This window comes from Ursus americanus, chromosome 24, assembly GCF_024610735.1.
Source record: "Ursus americanus isolate L20-20 chromosome 24, mUrsAme1.1.p, whole genome shotgun sequence".
Lineage (NCBI taxonomy): Eukaryota > Metazoa > Chordata > Mammalia > Carnivora > Ursidae > Ursus > Ursus americanus.
In genome coordinates this window covers 35183989-35210607 of record NC_142150.1, presented here as the reverse complement: position 1 = coordinate 35210607, position 26619 = coordinate 35183989, and the positions used below count along the sequence as shown (strand labels likewise).

Here is a 26619-nt window from a genome sequence, read left to right as displayed (position 1 = left end):
TTTTAAGTTGAAGGCTTTTCCTGACTTTAAGCATGTAAGAAGCCCAGCAAGGGGTGATTTCTTCAGCCCTACTGACACACAACAGGAGTTAATGAAAATGTGTTGCCCTCTTGAGAGGGACAAGTTGATGGCCATTTTGAGGTATCCCTAAGGGAGGTCACAGGCAGAGAAGGAAAAGTATATCAATGAAAGAGCAGATGCCTCCAAAAGTGTATTTCCCCAACTTCACCATTTTGCTAAGAATCAGTCCTCCACCAACGTCACGGCCACACGCCTGCGAGCTTTCTCTGGCCTAATACGTACTTTAGGCGAAGCATACAGTCTTGTGTGGAAATCAAACCCCGTGCCCGGGATGCACCATTTGCTGCTCCTTAAATGAAATGCGTGTGCATCCCTCCATCTCCACCACCACAGGCCACCAGCCCTCGTTCCCACCCATCACACTGCAGCCAAAGGGATCTTTTTCAGATTCAGGTCCAAGCACTTCATGCCCCACTCTTGGAGTAAAGTCCATGAGCCCCTAAGCGAGTCCGCAAGGCTCTCTCTGACCTAGTCACTCCTGAGTCCTCCAGCTGCCTCTCACACTCAGCCCTTCTCCTTATGCTGTAGCCGGTCTGGCTTCCCTCCACAGCTCAACCCATGACCATGACAGACTTACTCTTTAAGCTTCCGCATAAACATTAGTTCCTCGGGAAAGCCTTTTCTGACCACACCAAACTAGGTCAGAACCCTGCTATACAGTGTAACAATACCCTTGTGCTGTTCCTTCCCACTTTCCAAAATCATATGAAAAAAATCAGTTAACTGTCATGGTTTATATCTGTCTGTGCCCCAAGTTCTAATCCCCATGAAGGAGGAACCATGTTTATCTTATTTATTTCTATATTCCTGAACCTGGGATTATGTCTGAAACATAGTAGACAGTCAGTAAACATTTGCTGAATTGATGAATAAGATTGTGAAATCTCCATGGAGACATTTTCCAAGTAATATTTCTAGCAGATATGAGATCATTAAAAGGTGGCAGTCAGAGTCATAGTTATCTGTCTTCAGACCATAAAGGAAATGTCCTACAGGGGATGGAAGTAGGTAGTGGTTTTCATGCCTGGAGAATAGAAAACAGCTTGAGATGGTCCTTGAAAAATCCTTCAGAAATAAAATAGACAATTATCATATGGTTTCACTCATTTATGGAACATAAGAAGTAGGAAGATCAGTAGGAGAGGAAAGGGAAGAAGAAAGGGGAGTAAACAGAAGGGGGAATGAAACATGAGAGACTATGGACTCTGGGAAACAAACTCAGGGCTTCAGAGGGGTGGGGGGTGGGGGAACGGGATAGGCTGGTGATGGGTGGTGGGGAGGGCACGTATTGCATGGTGCACTGGGTGTTATACGCAAGTAATGAATCATGGAACTTTACAACAAAAAAATAAATAAATAAAATAAAATAAAAAGAAAGAAAGAAAATAGATCTTCTGACATTTGGTGATCAAGAAATATTCCAGGAAGTTTTATGTGGGACTCAGTTCAACTCTACATCAGATCAAATTATTTCCAATAATTAATGCAAATCATTACATCTTCTTTTATTCTCCAGTGTCTTGGTCCTCCACGCTCTCTTGGGAAGTAGGCTAACGTAGTCTAGGTGAACATTTCCCAGTTTACATCTCCTTTCCCCTCTATTTTTCCTTCCTCTCTTTAGCTATTTGTATTTTCTATGACAAACACCTAATTTGGATATGATTGAACGCTGAGAAAGGTTTCTTTGGTCAAAGCTGATTTCCACCCTACTACCCACAACCAAAGAATGTAACTGTCCTCACTCTGCAAGCAAGAAGCTATTGTTTTGTAATTATTCAAATGCAAAAGTTAGCTTAGTAGCTTGAATTTTTTTGAATTCAAGTAGCTGAGAAAACACTCAGCAATACCCAGGACAGGTAAGAAAGTCAATTTTACATTTTATAGCATGTTATTATTTATAAAACCCTTTGGCATTCCATCTCCCTTGATCCTGGCTGTAATCATAGCAAGGCAGAAATTTTTACTGATGTGAAAACTGGGGCAGATAATTTCTGACTGAAGGTCATAGAGCTAATAAAGAAATTGCTGGAACGCAAAGCTACATATTTTTTTTTGCTTCAATATGTCTTTGTAATTATGAAATCTGGTTTATGTGCTAAGGAGAGAAGCCAAACCCCAAGGATGGTTTGCAGGAACTTCTGAATTGATGGAGCTCAAGTCTTAGTCTACTTGGGAAACCTTCAGCCCGTTGAGAGCTTTCTTCAGAGCCTCCTTCACTTCCTTGTTTCTCAAGCTGTAGATCATTGGGTTCAGCAGAGGGATGACCACGGTGTAAAATACGGACACAATCTTATCCTCCGCAAGGGATTTGCCCATGTTACCTTTCAGGTATATGAATATGAGTGTCCCAAAGAAAAGAGCCACTGCGGTCATGTGAGAAGCACAGGTGGAGAAAGTCTTGGCTTTGCCACCTGCTGTACGAATCTTCAGAATAGCCTGAATGATGAAAACGTAGGATATCAGAACCACTGAAATGCTGGTTGTAATGACCAAGAAAGCTAGGAGGTAGATGACCCGTTCCTGTGACTTGGTATCACTACAGGCAAGTTTCAGCAGGGGTGGGAGGTCACAGAAGAAGAAGTTCACGTGGTTGGATTTACAGAAGGAGATCGAGAAGGTACACCCAGTGCGGATCACAGCATTGACCATGGCACCAGCATAGGCCCCCACCACCAGCCCCAGGCAGGTCTGCGGTGTCATGGCGGTGGCATAGAGGAGGGGGTTACACACGGCTACATAGCGATCATAGGCCATCACAGCCAACAGGAAACATTCAGTGCTAGCACAGAGGGTAAAGAAAAAGAACTGAGTGGCACAGCGCTCATAGGTGATGGCCATCTTATCAGTACCCAAGGTCTCAAGCCATTGAGGGACAATGACAGAGGAGTAGCAAACGTCCAGGAAGGAAAGGTGGCAGAGGAAGAAATACATGGGGGTGTGGAGACGAGGGTCTCTCTGAATCAGCACGATCATGCCCAGGTTGCCCACCATGGTAATGAAATAAAGGACCAGAAACACAAAGAAGAGACCCATCTGCAACTCTGCTGACAGGTGGAACCCCAGCAGAATGAATTCTGTCACCACGGTGCCATTCTCCGCCATGAATCCTAGGTCGTCCACTGAAATAAGAAAATAAAATCTCATTGAAGATCAATTAAGGTGATTGATCGTTCTCAGCAATGATAAAAATCTTAGATTTGTCAAGCCCTTCACATTTTTTACAACCTTTATTTCATTTCATCTTTTGGAAATCCTTCGGAGCGTATATTGTTAATCCCAATCTTGAGAGAATCATATGAGGGTCAGAGAGGTGAAGTGACTAGTTCCTGATTTCATAGCAAAGAGGCAAAGCTGGAGCTGGAACTCTGTTCCTTAGACATTTCCACATTTCTGACAGGTGCCAAGTTGGAAACCTTCATCAGCCTCACTACAGAGCCAGAAAACACCCCTTCTCTGGAGAAACCCTAACACTGTAGTATTAAGTACATGGGCTTTGAAACAGACCCAGGTTCAAATACCTTGAGACCTCGGACAAGTTAATTCATCTTTCAGAACCTCAGTCTCCTTGTTGGCATAATAGGGATTTCAACGTCAAGGTTGCAGCACTGCTGTGAAGAACTTAAGATATGTACCATTCCTAGCACATGGTCTGATTCACACACTAAGAATTATTTTTTTCTAAATTCTGCAATAACAGAGTAACGTGTTCCTGGGTTCGTGTACATTTTGGAATCTTTTTATCTCCAAGTCCACAGCCCTTGGCATCCCAATATCAACTCTATCTTTCTTTGTGATTGTTTTTGATATGCGTGTGAACACCATGGAGCGAGATGCAAGAGAGCGAGCCACGAAGAACAGCTCTGTTAGAACCCCTATAACCTGTTGCCTGCCAAGTCACCTCTTCCTTGCTGTTCCTGCCAAGCAGCCTGGCCTGGTTTCCAAATTCTCCTCTTATTCCAAAGGACCTGTCCCATTTTTTTAAATGCCAGATCATTATCAATCCATGAGCTACATGAATCGAGCCATTCCAGAACTAGCCTGCACAGCTCATTAAGGGACAAAGGCATCACGCTGAGTTGAGAATTCTAATACAGATAGAGTTCTTGCCAAGTGTTTGGACAATCTTGTCTCTGCACCTTGGGATGCTGGCGATTTGGGGTAATGGGAATACTGAATGTAGACTTCAAAGCTGGTTATTTTTGTCCTCCTTCCATCCTTGAAATAAAAATGGAATTTGAGAAAGATCTCATAGGATTTCAGATAAATAAGAAAATGAAACTTTGATCAATGTTTGACAAAAGCTGATCTATGGATGAAATAAAGGTCAGCATCTGGTGTTTTTCCCCTGCTGAATTCCTGACAATGTGAACATTTAGGAGGGTTTTTTCTTCCCCCTTACGGCCTAATCTAATCTTGACCTTCCGCCAAAACAATGATTTGCTGTGTTCTAAAAGGAATTCACACAAATCATCCTGACCAAAGGCAGAAACAGAGAGAGAGAGAGACTATATTCATTTATTATTCATTAAGAATCTACTGAGAATTTACCATGTGCCCCGCATTCTTCTGGTTGCTCAGAACAACACAAAGATCGTTGCCCTCGTGGAGCAGGCATTCTAGCAGAGAGCCAGGCACATGCAATTTATTTTTTTTAAAAAAGAAGAAGTATATTTTCTACCATGATAGATGATGACAAGTGCTGTTAACACACACACACACACACACACACACACACACACACACACACACCCCAGGGTGTGGGGAATTGGGAGAGCCAAAGTAAAGAAGGGGGTATTAAATAGGACCAGCAGAACCCAGAGCAATCTACACTTTCAATGCTATCCCGATCAAAATACCAAGGACATTTTTCAAAGAACTGGAACAAACAGTCCTTAAATTTGTATGGAAACAGAAAAGGCCCCGAATCTCCAAGGAACTGTTGAAAAGGAAAAACAAAGCTGGGGGCATCACAATGCCGGATTTCGAGCTGTACTACAAAGCTGTGATCACAAAGACAGCATGGTACTGGCACAAAAACAGACACATAGACCAATGGAACAGAATAGAGAGCCCAGAAATGGACCCTTGGCTCTTTGGGCAACTAATATTTGATAAAGCAGGAAAAAACATCCGGTGGGAAAAAGACAGTCTCTTCAATAAATGGTGCTGGGAAAATTGGACAGCTACATGCAAAAGAATGAAACTTGACCACTCTCTCACACCATACACAAAAATAAACTCCAAATGGATGAAAGACCTCGATGTGAGACAGGAATCCATCAAAATTCTAGAGGAGAACAGAGGCAGCAACCTCTACGACATCGGCCAAAGCAACCTTTTTCATGACACATCCCCAAAGGCAAGAGAAACAAAAGATAAAATGAACTTATGGGACTTCATCAAGATTAAAAGTTTCTGCACATCCAAGGAAACAGTCAGAAAAACTAAGAGGCAGCCCACGGAATGGGAGAAGATATTTGCAAATGACACTACAGATAAAGGACTGGTATCCAAGATCTACAAAGAACTTCTCAAACTCAATACACGAGAAACAAATAAACAAATCAAAAAATGGGCAGAAGATATGAACAGACACTTTTCCAATGAAGACATACAAATGGCTAACAGACACATGAAAAAATGTTCAAAATCATTAGCCATCAAGGAAATTCAAATCAAAACCACACTGAGATACCATCTTACGCCAGTTAGAATGGCAAAAATAGACAAGGCAAGAAACAACAATTGTTGGAGAGGATGTGGAGAAAGGGGATCCCTCCTACATTGTTGGTGGGAATGCAAGTTGGTACAGCCACTCTGGAAAACAGTGTGGAGGTCCCTTAAAAAGTTAAAAATTGAGCTACCCTATGACCCAGCCATTGCACTACTGGGTATTTACCCCAAAGATACAGACGTAGTGAAGAGAAGGGCCATATGCACCCCAATGTTCATAGCAGCAATGTCCACAATAGCTAAATTGTGGAAGGAGCCGAGATGCCCTTCAACAGATGACTGGATTAAGAAGTTGTGGTCCATATATACGATGGAATATTACTCAGCTATCAGAAAGAACGAGTTCTCAACATTTGCTACAACATGGACAGCACTGGAGGAGATAATGCTAAGTGAAATAAGTCAAGCAGAGAAAGACAACTATCATATGATTTCTCTCATCTATGGAACATAAGAACTAGGATGATCGGTAGGGGAAGAAAGGGATAAAGAAAGGGGGGGTAATCAGAAGGGGGAATGAAACATGAGAGACTATGGACTATGAGAAACAAACTGAGGACTTCAGAGGGGAGGGGGGTGGGGGAATGGGATAGACTGGTGATGGGTAGTAAGGAGGGCACGTATTGCATGGTGCACTGGGTGTTATACACAACTAATGAATCATCGAGCCTTACATCAGAAACCGGGGATGTACTGTATGGTGACTAACATAATATAATAAAAAATCATTAAAAAAAATAAAAATAAAAATAAATAGGACCAGCAGAAGGTTTGTTGAAAAGGTGACACTGTAGCAGAAATGCTGGGGATCGGGTAACTATTCACACTTATTTGCAGATTGTTATCCACAACCAGTAGAAAATGAAGACACGAATCATCACTACGAGACCATCCCACTCCCAGGACAAAACGTATGGAGTTTTTCAGGTCCTCGTGAGATATTTTCAAAACAGCTTTGTTCACAAGTATCAGCTCCTAAAACAGAGAGAAGCCCCTGAGGTATTGGGGTCTCAATGGTCAGCCTACAATCACAGTGTAAAGAAACAGCTTGGAGAGTCCTCAAAAAATTAAAAACAGAATTACCATATGATCCACTAATTCCATCACTTGGTATTTACCCAAAGAATATGAAAACACTAATTCGAAAAGAAAGATGCACCCCGATGTTTCTGGGAGCATTAAATACAATAGCCAAGCTATGGAAGTAACCCACGTGTCCTTCCATAGATGAATGGATAAAGAAGGTGTGGTAATATATATGCCATGGGCTATTATTCAGCCATTTAAAAAAATAAGATCTTGCCATTTGTAGCAACATAGATGGACCTAGAAGGTATAATGCTAAGTAAAATAAGTCAGATAAAGACCGATACCATATCATTCCACAAATACCATGTGATTTTACTCTTAAATTCCAAATTTAGAACTTAAGATATAAAACAAACGAGACTCTCTCTCTCTCTCTTTTTCTCTCTCTCTCAAATAAATAAATAATGGCAGGAAGACAGCCTTCCCTGTGTGCTGGATACTGTTCTAGCTTCTTCACCTCAAGCGCCCCATTTACTTCTCACAACAGCCCACCCCAGGCCACATTGTCATTGTCCCTAGTCATGGACCGGAAGACAGAGGCCTGCAGAGACGAAGTAATGTGGTTGAGGCGAAACTACACCAGGATTTGAACCACATCCGTGGGTCTCCCAGCCGGGTCCCCAGCCACTATCCACTTCCTCCTGAGTCTGGTCATAATGAGTTATCACGTAAGGAACACCTCTTTTATCCCCAGAGTGTTTGAGCAGCTTTACATAAATCACCCACTACATTTGGGCAAGGAGGAAAGTAACAAGTTCGATAAAGATTTGGGGGGAAATTGTTCGAATTCTGAGTCGGAAACACTGCACGTGTCCCCCTTTTGTCGTAACACTTTTATTTGTCATGTCTCGTCTGCAGGTGTGGGAGGGTAGAAGGAGGCACGGGGCTCCCGCTGGAATCAGACTCTAATGAGGACTGTGCGGCCACCAAGGAGCCACCTACCTCTAGCACAGCTTAGAGCAGCAAGGCAAAAGCCGTGTGAACCAGCCGTGCTCCGGGCTCCTCCTCCTCGTCTACCTACCTGCCCTTTGCCCAAATCTCATCCCTCATATTTAATTTATTGTATCTTACTGCGTGCCACACATTTTTTTTTATAAGCCACTTCGAGTCACTTTTGGAAAGAAGTATTGATGAATAAATAAATACAAACTAAAATTGCCTGTTTGCCAAATGCCAGCACAAATAGAATAAGCAGCCCTATCATCATCGGACCGATAAGAGTGCCGCCAGAAGACTTTGCCAAATGGGTTCTGGAAAGACCCAAAGTGCAGGAACGGTGGTTTGGCCTAAATCAGACTGATCTACGGATGATCAAGAAAGGCAGAAGCTCAAGGGAGAAAATGGAAAGCTTAGGAAGGTCTCCAGATCTGTGCTGCTGTAGCCAGCTCCTGAAACCTTCATAAATTCAGAGTCCCAAGATGACCGTGCCTCCATTTTGAGACGGTGAGCAGCACGGAGGGTCCCTTCGCTCAAAACACATCTGCATGTGATTCCTAAGAGTATCGAGTGGGCCCATTTCATGGACAGAGGACATTTTTAAGGAAAACCAAAGTTGCTGAATGTCTGCTGACCCACAGAGGAGCTGGAAAGGTTGGCTCCTCCAAAACCAGGTCCACCTTGCCTCTGACACACTGTCTAAATTCCTGAACCCGTCCAAAAGGATTGCTCATGCTAGCTAGAACAGCCGGTTGGTTTCCTGACGATTAAGTTTAAGGAAAACACATAGCAGCTCCACAAAATCTTCAGGCAGAGAGAAGACCCGTCAGGGGGGCGGGGGGGCCTGTCTCAGTGCAGCCTCAGAGGAAAATATTTCGTCCCAGGCAACCTAGATAAACCAAATTGCTGGGGAAATACGAAGAGATCACTGAAGCAGCCATTGCCTGTTTTTGAAGCCTGTAAAATACCTGAAATTGCTGACTTGTAAGGATGCACAGGAAGAAAGCGAATCCTTAATGCCGCCATGAACCCACCACGCTCCACGCTGTCGAGCAACATTGACATTTCACATTCTCAACGATCTGTTATCTGATCATTGATCCAACACAGAAGTAGTTTACTTCCGGACAGGCCTCCCTCGGCGGACTTCTGTGAGTCTAGGTTATCCTTCCCCTACATTCATCACGTCTGCTCAAGACCCACGGCCCACAGTAAAAGCACCTAAGATGGGTAATTCTCACAGTTTCCAGAACTCTCTCCAAGGAGAAAGACCTCAAGATCACCTGCTCTTTGAGATTATGGCTGCTTCCCCCAAACTTCCACGGAACCTCAGAAAACTAACAGGGGTTTCAGAAGAAAGAAAGGCCGGCAGACTTCCGTCTTTATGACGTGCCACCTGTCATCTCAGAGCGGGGGAAACACTGGCCTAGGAGCCTAGAGGCCACTACGGATCAAACGAGAAAATGTGTGGGTAGATGATTTTAAAAGTCGAAAGCTTGCACTGGGAAGGGATTGCCAGACGTGCCCAGACGCCATCTTTATAAGAGCGCACGCTGTGGAAAATATACTGCCATGGATCTGAGGAGTATTTATTTAGCTCAGCAGAACGAATCCACTTAGATCTTCCAAGGCAGGTTTAAAGTTATTTAAAAATGGCAAGATACAAAGGTGGTATGATGTGCCTGAAGTTATGCGGCCACTGCTCCTCAGCTGGAAGTATGCAACAAAGATTTTTAGAAGATCTGCTTTTATCCTCTGTGCCAGGCAGCGTCCCGGACGCTGGTGATGTCGTGATGAATATATAGAACCAAAGAGACACGGATGACAGTCCCCCCTCTGCCACTATGACAGAACTGCTATCATCTGCTTGTGATGACCTGAAGAGGAAAAAGGAACAAAGAAATGAAGTAGCAGATGCTTTGACTGCTACTCAAAGTGCTCCGGGGGGAACTTGGGCCCTCAGAATGTTTAAATAGTGAAAAACATAGCGGCTCCTTCCACCCACGCTCTGTCTGTGTTCAGGTACAAAGTGGCTCAACCCAGAGATCCAAATAGAGTCCTCAGAAACTTGTCAGAAAAACAAAACAAACTTCAGTTGGTCATTTTCTAGTTGGATTTCAACTCTTCAGCACATAGGCAAAGGTCCTCCAGCAAGCCTCCTTGAAAATAGCAGAGAGGCAGAGCCAGCATGTTGTCACGGACCGAGAACACCTCGAAGTTCTAGCACAGCGGGGTCAGACCCCAGCCAGCTGCTTACCTTCTCTGGGCCTGAGCTTTTCATCTAGAAGATGAACATGAAACCACCGAAGTCACGGGAGTGCTGCAGGATGAAATGAGATGACGTATCGTGTCATTGATTCGGGTGCGCACAAGGGGAGGTGTGAGCTCCCTCCTCCCAAAATTACGAATGACTTTCATGATCCCTCCTTTTAGAACATCGTACACCCACCATCTCTTCTGATCCTCACACAGCCCATTTTCAGATGAGGAAAGTGGGACTCAGAGGGGTCAACAGACTTGTCCACAAGTCACGTGGCTGGAAAGAAAAGCCAGAGCTGGGACCCAGAACCCTTTCCACCATACCACCCCCTAGCCCCTCACCGTGGTGGTCATCGGATACAGATGGGAGGTGTTGGGGTAAGACCTGAAAAGTGCAAATCTTGGGGTTCTTCCTCACACTGTGATGGGACAACAAACTTCTAGAATGGCATATCAAGTCTATCCAAAGGCTGACCTCAAATCTCTTAGACTTCTCCTTCCTGGGCTGAATGTACAGTAGCATCTTGGAACTTAAAGGAGTCTCTAAAGGTCATGATTGGGCCCTTCTGCCTTCAGATGGGGTGAGCAGAGATGAGAAAAGAGAGGCACCGAGGTGAGGTGGGTCTTGCCTCGAAGCAAACTGCTGGTGGAAGAGACCGGGAGTGATCAGAGCCCAGATTTGCAGCCCAACAAGACACTTCTCCTGCGGGGACAGCTACCCCCTCTCAGAGGCGTAGTGCTGCTTTTCGAGCTCTCCACGTCAGGCACAGTGGTGAGGACAGATGGACTGCCTTCCTTTGAAGGGGGATGGGGAGGGGAAATGTGTGGCAGTGGGGACGCCTAGAGTGAGCCAGCCTCAAAAACGTTAGCGTTACTTCTCACTTGCTCACCTTCATCCCCTGACCTCCTTAGAGCCTCTCCCAGTGTCCGCGCCCAGCTGACTGGTCCTAAATGAGAGACCACAGTTCTCCTGCCTTAGGGGCAGCTCAGCCAAGCACCCACCAAAGTAGCTTCACGGACCTAGCCTGTGGAATCTCGACCTACCTCCCGCCCACAACAGAAACGCTCTCTGCAGCATCGCTGACCGCTCTCTTTGAGCCACTGGTGACCCTTCCTGACAAATCACAGTGATGGGGAAAGTAAATCTCCCACAAGGAGATCGCTCAGTCTCAGAGCCCACTTAGAGCTTCCAGCTCTTTCTGTGATGCCAGTACCGTGGCATTCCAAATACCTGCCAGAGAGCTCCGAGCTTCTCAGAGATTCAACAAGGGAGCTGTTCGCTCTTCCTCTTTTCTTAATGGAACCCGTGATACTTAAATTGCACCCTTTGTTTTGTGCGTGGTTTCACCTACCTTGTCTCTTCTCCTTCTGAAGGCAATCATCTGAAGCAGGCGTGCGAGGCAGCGTCAGTCCCATGGTATAGAGGAAGAAACTGAGACCCCGAAGGCTAAGGGTCTTGCATGACTGCAAGGGGGAAATGTAACTAGTACCTCTCAGCTGGTACCGGCTTTGGCTCTCCTCCCTCAAGAAAAAAGAGACGGGGCGCCTGGGTGGCTCAGTCGGTTAAGCGTCTGCCTTTGGATTGGGTCATGATCCCAGGGTCCTGGGATCGAACCCCATATCGCATCGGATTCCCTGCTCAGCGGGGTGCCTGCTTCTCCCTCTCCCTCTGCCCCTTTCCTGCTTGTGTGTGGTCTCTCTCTCTCCCTCTCTCTCTCCCTCTAAAATAAATAAATAAAATATTTTTTAAAAAGTGATAAACCCATTTTACATGCGAGGAAACCAAGATTCAGGTTGTCAGTACACTTTGCATCTGGACTGTGGCTCATTTTCTCTGGGGTCTGCTATTGCTCCCACTCACCTCCAGCAGGACCAATCCAGAAGACGTGGCAAGGGGGAGAGAAGATTGTGGTGTCTAAGCGGGGTTTTGGGGGACCAGAGGAATAAGCCTGTTCAGCACCTGCAGCTTTCAAGCCCCAGCAACCACGGGAGCACCTGTTAATAGGTGCCTGCCCCTCCACCCAGTCCTGGGATTCCAGAAGGGCAATTAGACCGGGCAGAGGGGTTTGTTGCTGATGGGGCTTCTCTAATCAGGCCCTAAGCTGCTCATTAGGCTCCTCTGATCCCTGGAGGCGAGAAACCTTCAGAAAAGGGCCCTGCAACTTTAGCTGTCGCCGTTCCTCCCCATTTACACTTTGTCCTGTCCGGCAGCCCCTGCCATCATGACATCTCCTTCGGGGGCTGGGGGTGGGGGGAAATACCACTGCACCGTGTTCTCTGAGGGGCTGTCCTCAGAGTGACCCTTTCGGACCAGTCTTACGGTGAGGGCTCAGATTAAATACCCGATTACGAGGCGTCCCAGCAGCCTGCAGACTCATTTACTCAACTAATGTTAGTAATCCTTACGTAAAGGCCTTCGAGCAGGGCCCAGCTCACCACCTAGTTTTATCGACGGTAACTCATCACGGGCTCCCCACAATGACCCCTGAGGAAGACACCGCTATTGTTCTCCTCTCCCCGTGTGGAAGCGGAGGCTCAGAGAGGGAAAATGACCACCGGTGGTCACACAGGTGAGGTCGGAACGAGGGGAGGCTGGCCCCGCACACCCCACTCTTCACTGCTGTCCTGTACTCCCTGATAGCAGCTGGCCGATGATGCAGCTGTGTAGGGCAGAACATAGCGATGAGGTCAAGAAAGTATCAATGAAGGGGTGCCTGGGTGGCTGGGGCGCCTGGGTGACTCAGTCGTTAAGCATCTGCCTTCGGCTTAGGGCGTGATCCCAGGGTCCTGGGTTCGAGCCCCGCATCAGGCTCCTCCGCTGGGAGTCTGCTTCTTCCTCTCCCACTCCCCCTGCTTGTGTTCCCTCTCTCGCTGGCTCTCTCTCTCTGTCAAATAAATAAATAAATAATCTTTTGGAAAAAAAACTATAAATGAAGAAATGTAATCCCTATAATCATACCACTCCAAAAGGTGCTGTTAACAGAGGGAAAGATAGGAGAACACAGTTATTTATCTCACATCCTCTACTGTGCGGGTTCAAATCCTCCTCTGTGTCAGGAATTTAAGTGAATTATGTCCTGGATGGACATGGACGTTACCGGTGACACATATAAGACACACAGAACAGAGTCTGGTACTATGACTATCCTTCCAGAATTTTTTTTTCTATAGGAATTTACACATATATTTACAAATCAGGATTAAAGTCAACACGCTATTTCTATACTGTTCCACTGAGGTGCGTAACAAGAGAAAACATAACCATTCTAAAGCTACGCAGGTGGGAGGGACCTGGGGTCCACACCAACACCACGGAAAGTGATGGGGCCTCTTGTCGGGCTGCTTATGATGTTGGGGCCACTGAGCCCCGAGACTCTGTACCCTAAATGTCCAGGCAACCACAGGAACAGAAAAACTGACTCCCAAATGTGCCACAAAGGCAGTGAGATTGCCCTTGTCCAGTGTACCACATGCACTTGGACCATCTCAGGGGTAGTCATGATAATCTGAAGGCAAAAGACATCCCCAAATGTTCTTGTATGTGGAAATTCTCAAAACCCTTGGGTAGAGGAGAGACCCATGGGGGATGGCGGTATATTACATATTATATATAACATTGTAATAGCCTTAATCTTGACAAAAAGGGAATTGAGACACACTGATGCAATTTAGAAGCATTCATGTACTGAAGATGTGTGGTATTTCTCGCTGCTATACACCGGACACACATACTTAGAACGCTAAGCCCATACCACGCATGAGACATGGCACCTCCCTTCCATTCATTCAGGTCCTTCCTCGGCTTTTAGGTTCCCCTTCAATTGTTTTATGGATCACTGGTCACATAGAGAAGGCTATTGATAACCATTTATGCAGGTCCTTTCCCTTGGAAACCTCGCTGAATTCCAATAGTTGTTGGTTCATTATATTGGACTTCCAATATAAATAAAATTTTCTGTGCATATTTTTTTTTTAAAGATAGATGGTATTTCTCATGCTCACATGGGGGAAATTTAAACATTTAAACATTTCCCAACACTGCAGCACTGTTGTCCACTTAGCATTATATCCTGAGAATTTTCCACGCTGGGGGTCACATGCGGTCACGTTTGATTCATACTCCCCCATGGCAAGATTTCCTGGAACCCCTACCCGTTCCACAGAGACGCCCTCATGCTGAGCTATTGTGTTGAACTCCCAGCCTCGCCACAGTACAGGCGACGCCACAGGGAATCGGCTTCTACCCCAAAGGGCTACTTCTTAAATCACTCTCCCTTTCCGCCCTCATCCACCAATGCAGGCGGATGGATGTGATCTCCGTCGTCTGCTACTTGTCCGTCCGACACCGACACCGACACCCACCACCAGTGACGCAGCCCTGCCCACCAGGAAGACCCCTCATTCCCTTAGGGTGAGTTCTGCACAAGCCCACCCCCCCAACCCAGGTCACCGCAGAAGATATTTCACATCCCTGAACCTCTGTGGGGGTCTGAGTTGGGGAAAGTCCTTGGCTTGCCATGTCCAACAGTGGCCCTTCTCAGCTCCATCCCGTGCAACCCACCCAAGCAAACACGTGCATTGGGAGATGTTCCCATTTGAACCCCGGCTCCTCACATCCCAAATATCCTATTATACCTCAATGATTTTGGTCACTTTGATATTTTCAACTTTTTATTCTAAAATAACAGTGTCGTGACCATGGATCTTGGTAGAGATTAATGATTGTTTCTGTGAGGTAACTTCCTAGAAGCAGAATGACGGGGAGAAAGGCATTTTCATTTGGGGGGGTCTTTATACAAATTAATAAAACTGATTGTAAGTTGCTCGCCAGCGCTCCACAGCGTGTGAGGGAGCCTGTTTCCCAGCACCTTGCTAAGATCGTGATCCTCTTTTGAATATTTGGTGATTATGAACGAAAACAGGTAGCTCAGGGCTACATAATTTTTTATTTATTGTATTTATTGTAATTTTTTATTTATTGCGACGTTAAATATTTTTCATGTGTGTAGATACTTATTTCTTCTTTTGCAAATTTGGCATTCGTTCCTTTGCCCATTCTTCTAATGAGATGTTTGACTTTTCTGACTGAACAATAGAAACATTAAGGATCTCTCCTTTCATTTGCTTGACAAATATTTGAGCACCTAGTGTATGCCAGGAAATGCTCTAGGCACTGGCCATACAGCAGTGAACAAAATAGAGCTTACATTCTCATAGGCAGAAACAGAAAATAGGGTTATCCACAAATACAGCAAGATGATGTGATAGGAACTTTCTGGGCTCGTGGCAGAGAAAGGGGACTCAAAGTCAGAAATGGTCTCTGACGTGGCATTTACACGAGGACCAGCATGAAAAGAACACACAAGAGCATCTTCTTGTTTGAAGAGCTTTTCAGACAGAGGGAATGGCAAGTGCAAAGGGCGTGAGGCAGGGATAAGCTGGGCTCTCAAGGAATAAACAGAGGGTAGTAGGAGATGAAGAAGGGAGGATACAGAGGATGGATCACTTATGATCTCGTAGGCCAGAGTATGAAATTAGGGTTTTCCTAAGTGTGATGGGAAATCAATGAAGGAATTTTAATAGGGAAATTATAGAACTGATGTAGGTTTCAAACAGTTTCTCCAAATTCTATAAGGAATATGGATTATAGGGAGGCCAAAAAAACATGCCATATACTCAATGGAATATTATTTGGCCATAAGAAGGGAGGAAACCCTGCTGTTTGCGACAACATGGGTGTACTTTGAGGGCATTATCCTAAGTGAAATAAGTCAGACAAAGAAAGAAAATACTGTATGACATTCTTACACGTGGAGTCTTAAGAAACCTCATTAGTATAGCATAGAGAATACAGCCAATGGTGGTGTGATAATACTGTATAGTGACAGATGGTAGTTACACTTGAGACGAGCACAGCATAAAGCATAGACCTGTCCCATCACTATGTCGTACCCCTGAGAGTAATGTAATGGTGTGTGTCAACTACACTTCAATAAAAATAAATAAACTTTACCTTTAGTCTATTCCATTGGTTTATATAATGATTTTTATGCCAGTACTATACTGTTTTGATGATGATAGTTCTGTAGTACAGTTTGAAACCAGGGAGTGTGATGCCTCCAGCTTTGTTCTTTCTCAGGATTGCTTTGGCTGTTCAGGGTCTTAAGAGGTTCCAGACAAATTTTAGGATTGTCTATTCTGTTTCTGTGAAAAAAAATACCATCAGAGGGGTACCTGGGTGGCTCAGTTGGTTAAGTGTCTGCCTTCAGCTCATGTGGTGATCTCAGGGTGCTGGGATTGAGCCCTGTGTTGGGCTCCCTGCTCAGCGGGGAGTCTGCCTCTCCCCCTACCTGCTGCTCCCCCTGCGCGTGTGCTGTCTCTCTCTCTCAGATAAAAAAATAATAAAATCCTTTTAAAAAAATACCACTGGAATTGTGATAGGAATTGCACTGAAACATCTTTCTAACTGCCCCTCTTGAGCTGTCTCTACTCCACATGGTAAAGTCAGAAGCCCCAGCTATAAATACTCAAAAGTCTATCAGGAGCAGAGAGCATCCTTGAGTATCCCAGTTTCCAGATCAGCCCAACGTCCCATGGCTCCTGTGAGTGTTGACTGCTAACAGCTCACAGCTACAACCTTCTCTGGAGTAATGCCCACTCTGTGGGGCAGCCCACGGTCCGTGAACAGTCAGTATGGGTGCAGAAGGCCAAATCCCTGCCTCAAGACAGAATTAAGTTAGGGTGTAATTCATACTCCAGAGTTGCCCTATCGATCAGGCTAGACTCCACCTGAAACTTTATCTTTGCTCACCTAGTCTCTGCTTCCTTCACTCCCTGACAGGTCTCTCCTATGACTAATCCCTCAGCGACATACTGGCTCCCAACCCTTTTCTCACATTCTTTTTTTTTTTTTTTTAAAGAAACCAACCTAAGACACATCTCTTCCCAAAAGTCAAAACAAGAGTCCTAGGTTTGATATGAACAAGAATAACAACCATAATAATTGTGTAATACATCAAAGCACTCCAGATCTTTCCAACCTGTTGCCAAGAGAAGTGTGTAATAAATACTATGGAATCACCCACCTCCACAAGTCCCCAGGGGATGTTTAATGGAATATTATCATTGCTGGCATATTCTCCCTCCTTTTTCTCTATCCCGTCCCAATGGCCACTCTATCGTCTGTAGGAAACACTTGCAATACAGGACACATCCTCTTCCCACACAGATATTTGAATAGGTATTTAATTATAGAAAATGATAATAAATATCATCCAAAAATGCTTTGGAAGATAGAACTCCCCGTGCTGCCAGAAGTCCTGGTCTGTGGCTGCCTCCTTCTCTGTCATATACCCTTGCTCCATTTGCCATCTGCAATGGGAAGAACCACCCTGGTGAGGCTGAATGCTTGCTAATTATCAAGGGGTCTTATCCCTGCCATGTTACCTCGAGTGAATGGGGCACATGGCCTCTCTGAGACCCCCTGAAATAGTCCTGATCCTACCCTGATGAGTGGATAAAAACATACAGGGCGTGGGAGCAATTCTCCTGAAGCAGAACGCATGTTAATCAGGGGAAGCAAGATGGATTCTCCGGAAACCTACAGTCTAGCTGGGCCATAAGACTAACCACCAACGATTAGCCATTAACAATGTCAGGCAACTAGAATTCAATGCCACATTCTAACGCATGGGGACTGGGTTTCAGAGACCAGGGAAGAGATGAGAGCTGGAATAGCCAGAGAAAAATTCCCACAGAAACTCCAGAAATGGATCTTGAAGGAAGATGAACTAATAAGCTACTCATGGTATAGATTCAAGTGAAGCATGTTTGGACCGCACTAGCCTCAGTACCCCCTTGAACCAATACTCCGTCCTTCCTAATGAAATTCTGAGCAGGTCATGCAGCTAGCTTCCAGCCCCTAAGAGGAGACCTGATATAAGGTCTAGGGGTGGACGTGGTGTGAAGAGGACTTCACCAGGAGTCCTCGGAGTCCCAGTCCTGGCAGTACCATTGACTGACTGGGACAGCAGGACACTGAGGGCCGGTGGCAAAGAGGGACGAGCTTCATTCCCTACAGCAACTACAAATAAGCTTTGAGATTAACGTGAGTTTGGAGTTGCCATGAAATCCCACGAGACTTGTTATTATCCTCTCAGATGTGTGGAGAGAGGAGATAACGAGCTCCTGCTGAAGCATGTTCTCCCTGACAAGGCTGGCTGTTCCCGGGAGCCCGGAGGCTGTCCCAGTTGCCGACACGTGATTCAGGGACTACCTTGGTGCGCACTGCATCCCTCCCCCAAAACCATCCCCAAAGCATTTTCAATATCTTGCTGGTTTGCTTAGTAGAAGAAACCTAGAATCTGTCGGCTACATTCATCTATCGGAGCAAACCCAGCTGCCTACTGCAAAACGCTTAAATGAACTAGATTAGTTTGATTCCAAACCGAGGGTGAATCCAACTGGATTATCCCACCAGGTAATTAAGGTGTAACCGTGACCTCGGTAACGTTGAGAGGGTGCTAGCTCTGAAGTGAGGTGTGTACAAGCTAGGGAAGGCGGAACTGGGCAGAGAATCTGGCCATTGTCATTGGAACCTGTCATCCAACGGGACCATGTTCAGACTGGAATTTCAACTCTTGTATGAAATAACACTAGTAAGATTGGGTCTTTTAAAATTGTTTTTTAGAAACCTATAACTGTAATCTCTTTGGGTTTCTGTGTCACTAGGTAAACTTTAGAAAATATATTTCACATATGAGTGAAATCATATGGTATTTGTCTTTCTCTGACTTACTTCACTTAGAGTAATACTCTCTAGCTCCATCCATGTTGTCATAAATGGCGAGATTTCATTCTTTTTTATGGCTGAGTAATATTCCATTGTATATATGTAGCTCATCTTTATCATAAAGGAAGAAAAGAGAGAAGCAAACCAAGAAGCAGACTCTTAACTATAGAGAACAGACTGATGGTTACCAGAAGGGAGGTGGATGGGGGATGGGCGAAATAGGTGTTGGGGATTTAGGAGTGCGCTTGTCGTGAGGAGCATTGGGTATTTTATGGAAGTGTGAAAGGACTATATTGTACACCTGAAAATAATATTACACCGTATGTCAACTAACTGGGATTTAAACAAAAACCGAAAAAAAAGAAAACATAAATAGTTTCATGGGGGCAGGGGTGGGATACTCGATTGCAAAGCTTAGACCCAAGGCTTCACTGTAAATTTCTGTACTACCTGTGATTGTGTTGGCGGTGGGATTAATCATATGTACTAGAGCTCTGGCTTTGGAATAAGACAGACCTGAGTTAGAATCTGGACTTTTTCAGGGTGCCTGGTTAGTTCAGTCAGTAGAGCACATGACTCTTGATCTCAGGGTCATGAGTTCAAGCCCCATGTTGAGTGTAGAGATCATTTTTTTTATAATAATATTTTTTATTATATTATGAGATTACTTTTTTTTTTGAAGATTTTATTTAGTTATTTGTCAGAGAGAGAGAGAGGACAAGCAGGGGGAGCAGCAGGCGGGGGGAGAAGCAGATTCCGCATGGAGCAGGGAGCCTAACACGGGACTCAATCCCAGGACCCTGGGATCATGACCTGAGCTGAAGGCAGACGCTTAACCAACTGAGCCATCCAGGTGCCCCAGATTCTTCTTTTTTTTAAAGTAATCTCCAGGGATGCCTGGGTGATACTTACTGCGTGCAAACCTCAGTTTCCTCTACTGTAAAATAAAGATAAATATTCTTCTCTTATAATCAGGTTGGAATGAAATAAAGCCTTTACAGTGCTTAGCATGCTACCTGACTCAGGGCAAGAGCTCAGTAAATATTTTCCATAATATTTTTAGACCAATCCCAATAAGGTGAGGAAAGTTAGCTTTGTGGAGCTTCCTCATGGTCCCCAATGGACGCAACCTTTACAAGAGAGAGAAAGAAGAGCTTGGGAGAAGTTTCCAAGTGAAAGTAGGCACAAGATTTATGAGCCATCTCTTCTCTGAAGTCTTCTGCATGGGTAAGACCATCTCTCTTTCCCCAGCCCCTCCAGAGATCTCAGATTCATCTACATCACATATTATAATAAAAACGTATTACAATACTGTCAACCCATAAGTGTCCCTAAGCCTTCTTAAAATGTCTGCTGGCCATAAACATTGGATTTCCCTCCTGGAAGCTGTGCTGGGTTCTGGGAGTCTGAAGTCACCCTCTACTTTGGGCCCAATCCAAGCAGCTGGTACCCCAAGCCCCTTCTTAAATAAGATCCTACAAAACTGGGTGTGACCACTTGGTCCTGAAACTCTTCCTTCCCGGAGGTATTCTGGAAATTGCCTTTCTAGAAAAGAGGCAAACTCTACCACATTAGGGAAAAATCCATTCTAACTTTTCAAAAACTCATTGTTATATTCCCATTATGTTATTGAGCAAATTGAGATTAAAATTGGTTAAGCAGTCTTCAAGAACATACCAAAGGAGGGATGACATATGTCTTCAAAAACATACCCAAGGAGGGATTACAGCCCAACTAAGTCTGTCCTGACCCAAAAAGAAGGAAGAAGAAAAGACATGGACCACCAAAAAACTCAAGTCAAACTTAGTCCTCTTTCCCCATGAAGTTGAGTATATATCTAATAGTCTTAGAAGTACTATGAGTTTAAAAGTTGAGCCTTGGGTCTGCAGAAAAAGTAATTCGCTTCCCCTAAGAGGACAGCAAAATGTGAAGCAGAGACCACAGACTTTGAAGTTAGAAAGTCTCAGATCAAATGTTGCTTCTGTTTCTTCCTAGACATCTGGCAAGCTGGGCAGCCTCCTTAACATCTCTGAGCCTCACTTTGCTCATCCATAAAATAGTCATGGCTGTACCCAACTTTCGGGGCTGCTGGAAGAATTAGTCAGAGTATGAGACGGGCCTAGTGTGTGTGTAGAACATACCCAGTGTGGGTCCATCTCTAGCCCAGTGATTGGGGCCACCTACTCCCCGGTCACGTACACCGAACAGTCTTGTCTCAGAATCAGAGGGCACCCCAGGACCTCTCCACGAGATGGACAGAAAATGGTCTATGACAGTTTCAGAATTAGAGGGTGGGAAAGATGTTGAAATTAGCCAAGCTCTCTCAGGTTTTGAAAGCAAGAAGGATCTTGCTCTCCCAAAGAACTGCAGGGAGATTCCTTTGATTTCATGACTCACAGAGACGTGCTTCAGTGTAGGAAGGCAGCAAAACAAATTCATAGCAAAGAGCACAGAATTTGCCATCAAACCATTATTGTTCAGAACCCGGCTCTTCCACTTACTAAACTGGGTCACCTTAAACAAATTCATCTCCCAGAAGTTCAAATTCCTCACCGGTTAAAAAAAAAAAAAATAGATAACAGCCCTCGAAGGGCTGTTTCTAGGATACAGTAAGATAATTTTTGCAAAGCCTCAACATCTTTGGTGGACTGGACAAGTAAATGTGCTGTAAGCATACCAAGGAAGACTATGGCAAAACCAGAAATAACAAACTAGATGTACCTGCTTGACATGGACAAATCACAAAAATATAGTGTATGTGGGGAAAAATAGGACTTAGAACACAAGACCATGTATGTAAAATTTAAGCCACACCAAAATCACTGTATTTTTTAAAGGCACACATATTTCTAAATCAATATGAAAGGACGAAACATGGGAAGACATATATTTTGCATATACTAGACTGGATACCTATGAAGAGCAGGGGAAGGGTTGGGCGTGGAGCGAGAAGGAGAGAAGAAGAAGAAAGTGAAAAAGAGTCTTGCCTTGATCAGTAACGATGACTTATCAGGAACTGGCAAGTATGATTAACTCAATTTCAGACCTAAGATCCCATAAGTAACAAATCACTTGAGACAGTCCCCGCATATTTTATTTACTAGGTAATTTGTAGCTAGAGAGTATGTGCGTTCCGATATAGATATTAGGAAAGTCCTTTTAAAAGCCTCATTTAACCCCTGTGCCTAGACTTATAAATCATGCTTTGTGAGAGACAAAAGAACTTTAATGATCATATAACCTAGACCTACCATTTTGCTGAACAAAAAATAAAGCCCAAGGACAGGAAGTGAATTTTGAAGGTGACTCAACTAGTTGGTGTCTGTCCTAGAGGGGACAACCATGGAGCTTGACTCATCCCCAGACCTAGCTGCTGGAGTCAGGTGGGGGGAACAGTTTCAGGAGACCATGTTTTATCTGATACATCAGTGTCTCTCTTTCACTAGCGACCTCTGATTTGAGCTGGGAGAGGACCCCAAGATTAAAATGGTAAAGATTAGGGGTGCATGCCTGGCTCAGTGAAAAGAGCACAAGCCTCTTGATCCCGTGGTCGTGAGTTGGAGCCCCACGCTGGGTGCAGAGATTGCTTAAAATAAAATAAATAAGTAAATTTAAAAAAAAAGAACAAATACAATAAAATGGCAAAGATTAAAGTGGAGAGAAAGACTTAGTTATTTTTCATTATTATTACTGGCATATAATTGACATATAACATTGTGTAAGTTTAAGATGTACAATGTGTTGGTTTGGTACATTTATACATTACCATATGTATAGTGTTCGCTAACGCCTCTACCACCTCCCACAATTATTAAGTCCTCTTTGTGGTGAGAGCAATCAAGAACTGGTCTCTCGGCAACTTTGAAGTTTGTAACAAAACGTTGTTGACTATAATGCAATGTTTATAATACAATGTGGTTGACTGTATCACTATGCTGTACATTAGATCTCCGGAACTCCTATCTGCCAGTTACAAGTTTGTACCCTTAGACATCTTCTTAATAGCATCTGACTAAACAGTTTTTGACCACATGCCAATAATTATATAATAAGAAAAAGTGGGTAAGATGAGGGAACAGTCAACATGAAGAGCAAATTCATCATCCTCCAACTTCTGAAAGCCTTTTATGAGAAGAAGGAATTATATTTGCTGTGAGCATCTGGAAGGGGTAAAACTAAAGTCAACATGTGAAAGATAAGGAGAGAGAGAGAATATAGATCCAAAATAAGAGTTAGCAGGTGGAACTGTCCACAGATGGAGGCTCATCCCGTAACTGGATGACCAAGCAGAAGGTATGAAGTAAAGGACACGTCAGCATCCCATGGGGATTAGAACACAGGCTGACCAGGTTCTTCCCAAATCTGAGCCTCTGTGTCTCTTGTCTTCACAGAAATTTCCAAATACAAACCAGAACTAATCTGAAGCAGAAACATCAGCTCAGGGCTCAGCTCCAAAAAATGTGGAAGAACACAGATGCCCAAGGAGAATCAGCCAGGTACAGGATTTCTCAAAAACAAGCTCTATAGATCGGCCCAGAAATAGAAAGCTAACTTCTACCATAGAGAGAAAGAATCTGTCTTCCAGCTCTGGGATTTTGTTGTTCCTGTTGTTCATTCTCATCTTCAGATCAATTGTTGTTATTGAATCCATGACCCAGAATAATCTCACCACAGTAACAGAGTTCATTCTCATGGGCTTTACTGACTACCACATGCTGGAGAGTCCCCTCTTCCTGATGTTTCTCATCCTCTATATCATCACCCTTCTGGGAAATGTGGGGGTGATCATCCTGATCCAAGTGGATGTCCAACTCCAGACCCCCATGTACTTCTTCCTGAGCCATCTCTCCCTGCTGGATGCCTGCTACACCTCAGTCATCACCCCTCAGATTCTGGCCACACTGGCCACAGGCAAGATGGTCATCTCTTTTGGCCAATGTGCTACCCAGTTCTTTTTCTTCACCCTCTGTGCTGGCACAGAGTGTTTCCTGCTGGCGGTGATGGCCTATGACCGCTGTGTCGCTATTAGCAACCCACTGCTCTACCCTGTAGCCATGAATCCCAGAATCTGCTGGAGTTTGGTGGTGGGAGCCTATGTGTGTGGGATGTCAGGGTCCATTGTACGTACCACGTGCACCTTCACCCTCTCCTTCTGTGACCACAATCAGATCGACTTCTTCTTCTGTGACCTCCCGCCCCTCCTGAAGCTCGCCTGCAGTGACACGACAAACACTGAAATTGTCATTGTCTTCTCTGGCAACTTTGTGATCTTGGCCAATGCCTTGGTCATTCTGATATCCTACCTGCTCATCATCAAGGCCATTCTGAAGGTGAAATCTCCAGGTGGCAAGGCCAAGACTTTCTCCACATGTGCCTCCCACCTCACTGCTGTGGCCCTTTTCTTTGGGACCCTCATCTTCATGTATCTGCGGAGTGGCTCAGGCAAGTCCCTGGAGGAAGACAAGGTCGTGTCTGTCTTCTACACTGTGGTCATCCCCATGCTAAACCCTCTGATCTATAGCCTAAGAAACAAGGATGTAAAGGCAGCCTTCAGGAAGGTTACTGGTAGACTCCAGGTGTCCCAGAGTGTGTAGATATGAGTGACGGGACCTCTCCTCTTGGTCCATTTTCTTCCCATATCAATAGATCCTAAGAGGTACCAACAGTATATGCAAATCAGACCCACAAATAGAGAGAACGTAGATGGGTATCAGCAGGCAGACAAGAAACACTGCAAATATGGTAAAATTCATTTCCAGCAATCCCATGGTGCTTTGTTCTCCTCCCCCTCTCCTACCTCCAATCCATTTCTTAGCACACAACAGTCTTATGATACTGTCTGATATCTTAACTTACAGAATTTCAGGGGCCCAGAGGGTCTTGCATTTATTTCATCCCACCCCACATCTTTGCAGCCATGCTTGGGCTTCCTTCTTCTCCTTCACATTTTCTGCTCCCATTAATACTGCCCTTTTCTGTGTCAAAGATTCTAATTAGGGATTCCAGTTTTAAGTGCTAAATAGTCTTTTTTTTCTTTTAATACATGAGTAACTGAGCACCTCAGTAAGCAGGGAGTGCTGTATAAGACAAAACCGAGGCTCCAAATGGCCAAGGAAAGGCAGTGTTAGAAACAGGCCTTCCTCTTCACCATCCTACTCTCGGGACACCCCCTTGGGGAGCTTTCCTTCTTGCTCATGCCACAGCGATGGAATTTGCAAACTGCCTTCCCACTTAATGGTTCCCTGGCTTTGTGGTTCCTGCTGTGTGATATTCCTCTCATATCTCCAAGATGAGCTAAGCCACCTTACCTTTGGCTCCTCCAAGGCCAACTCCCTAGTTTCTGAAGGACGTGATACGTTGCTTCTCCTCCCCATTCACATTGTCTGCTTCACGAACAGTCCCTTTCTATCAAGCATCCCATTTCCAGGAACAGCAAAGACAGAGAACAAAGACAGGCATAAGGGAAACATTGAACTACATATTATCTTCTCTGGAAGAAGGTTTGTGGAGAGAGGAAAGTAACCAATTCCTGCATGAGACTGCAAAGCCCTTCAGAGCAGAGTCTGCTTTGCTTGTTGCGGAACTCGATCTAAGTTCAGAGTCTGGACCAGATGAACTCTTGCTAATTGCTTTTGAACAGATTTTTAGGGCATATGCATGATCTCATTTGAGCCTCAGGGAAACTCTATAAGGCAAATAAGGAAGACAGGGTTGAATAGAAGATTCCCATTGTGCAGTTAAGGAAGTGCTTTCTCATAGTCCCTTTGGACCTTTGCTCAGAGTCCCTTTGTTCAGAATATACAGCGGTAGACAATGAATGGCTTTCAGACTCAGCTTGTAAATGAATCCCAATTCCACCACTAATTCACTGTGAAATCTACGGTAAATGGCTTCGTTTCTCAGATCCCAATTTTCCCCAGATCTAAGACAAATATAACAACTCCTAATTCAAGAGCATATTCTAAAAAATCATATGAAGTGAGGGGTGCCTGGCTGGTTCAGTCAGAAGAGCATGCAACTCTTTTTTTTTTTAATGTTTTTTTTATTATATTATGTTAGTCACCATACAGTACATCCCAAGCATGCAACTCTTAACCTTGGGGTTGTAAGTTTGAGTCAACATAGGCTCAAAATAAATGAATGAGGTGATGAATAAGAAATCTCCTAGCATGGGGCACTTGGGTGGCTCAGTTAAGCATCCGACTCTTGATTTTGGCTCAGGTCATAGTCTCAGGGTCATGAGATCCAGCCCCATGTCAGGCTCTGCACTCACAGGGAGTCTGCCAAAGATTCTCTCCTTCTCCCTCTGCCCCTCACCCCTCCACCCCCCTCTCTCACTCTTTCTCTCTCTCTTTAAAATAAATAAATTAATCTTTTTTAAAAAAGAAAGAAGAAAGAAGAAAGAAAGAAAGAAAGAAAGAAAGAAAGAAAGAAAGAAAGAAAGAAACCTCCTAGCACAAATCCATTGTTCAATATATATTATTCTCGTCCCTCTCCCTTACCCAAGGCAGCAATATAACCTTGCCACAATTCCATGGCCATTAACAAAAATGAAACAGATCACAAACAAGTGATAATTAAAGACAGTGAACTGAGGAAGATGAACAACTCAATCCTTTTCATCCAAGAAGTAAAACAAACACAGGTGTTTAATTGGGGTGGGGGTGCACTTATCTGCATCCCACATGGTCAAGGATAACCAAAAGATGTCTTTTTATTCACGATATTGT

General features: G+C 44.4%; 2 protein-coding genes across 2 annotated transcripts; one reads left to right on the top strand and one right to left on the bottom strand.

The window, feature by feature from the left end:
• Positions 1-2241: 2241 nt before the first annotated feature.
• Positions 2242-3183, bottom strand: LOC123785316 (olfactory receptor 9I1-like). The gene has a single exon (XM_045787047.2). The coding sequence runs from the start codon at positions 3181-3183 to the stop codon at positions 2242-2244; it is 942 nt and encodes a 313-aa protein (XP_045643003.2).
• A 20355-nt stretch (positions 3184-23538) lies between these two features.
• LOC123785315 (olfactory receptor 9I1-like) lies at positions 23539-24483 on the top strand. Its single transcript, XM_045787046.2, has one exon. The coding sequence runs from the start codon at positions 23539-23541 to the stop codon at positions 24481-24483; it is 945 nt and encodes a 314-aa protein (XP_045643002.1).
• The last annotated feature ends 2136 nt before the right edge of the window (positions 24484-26619 follow it).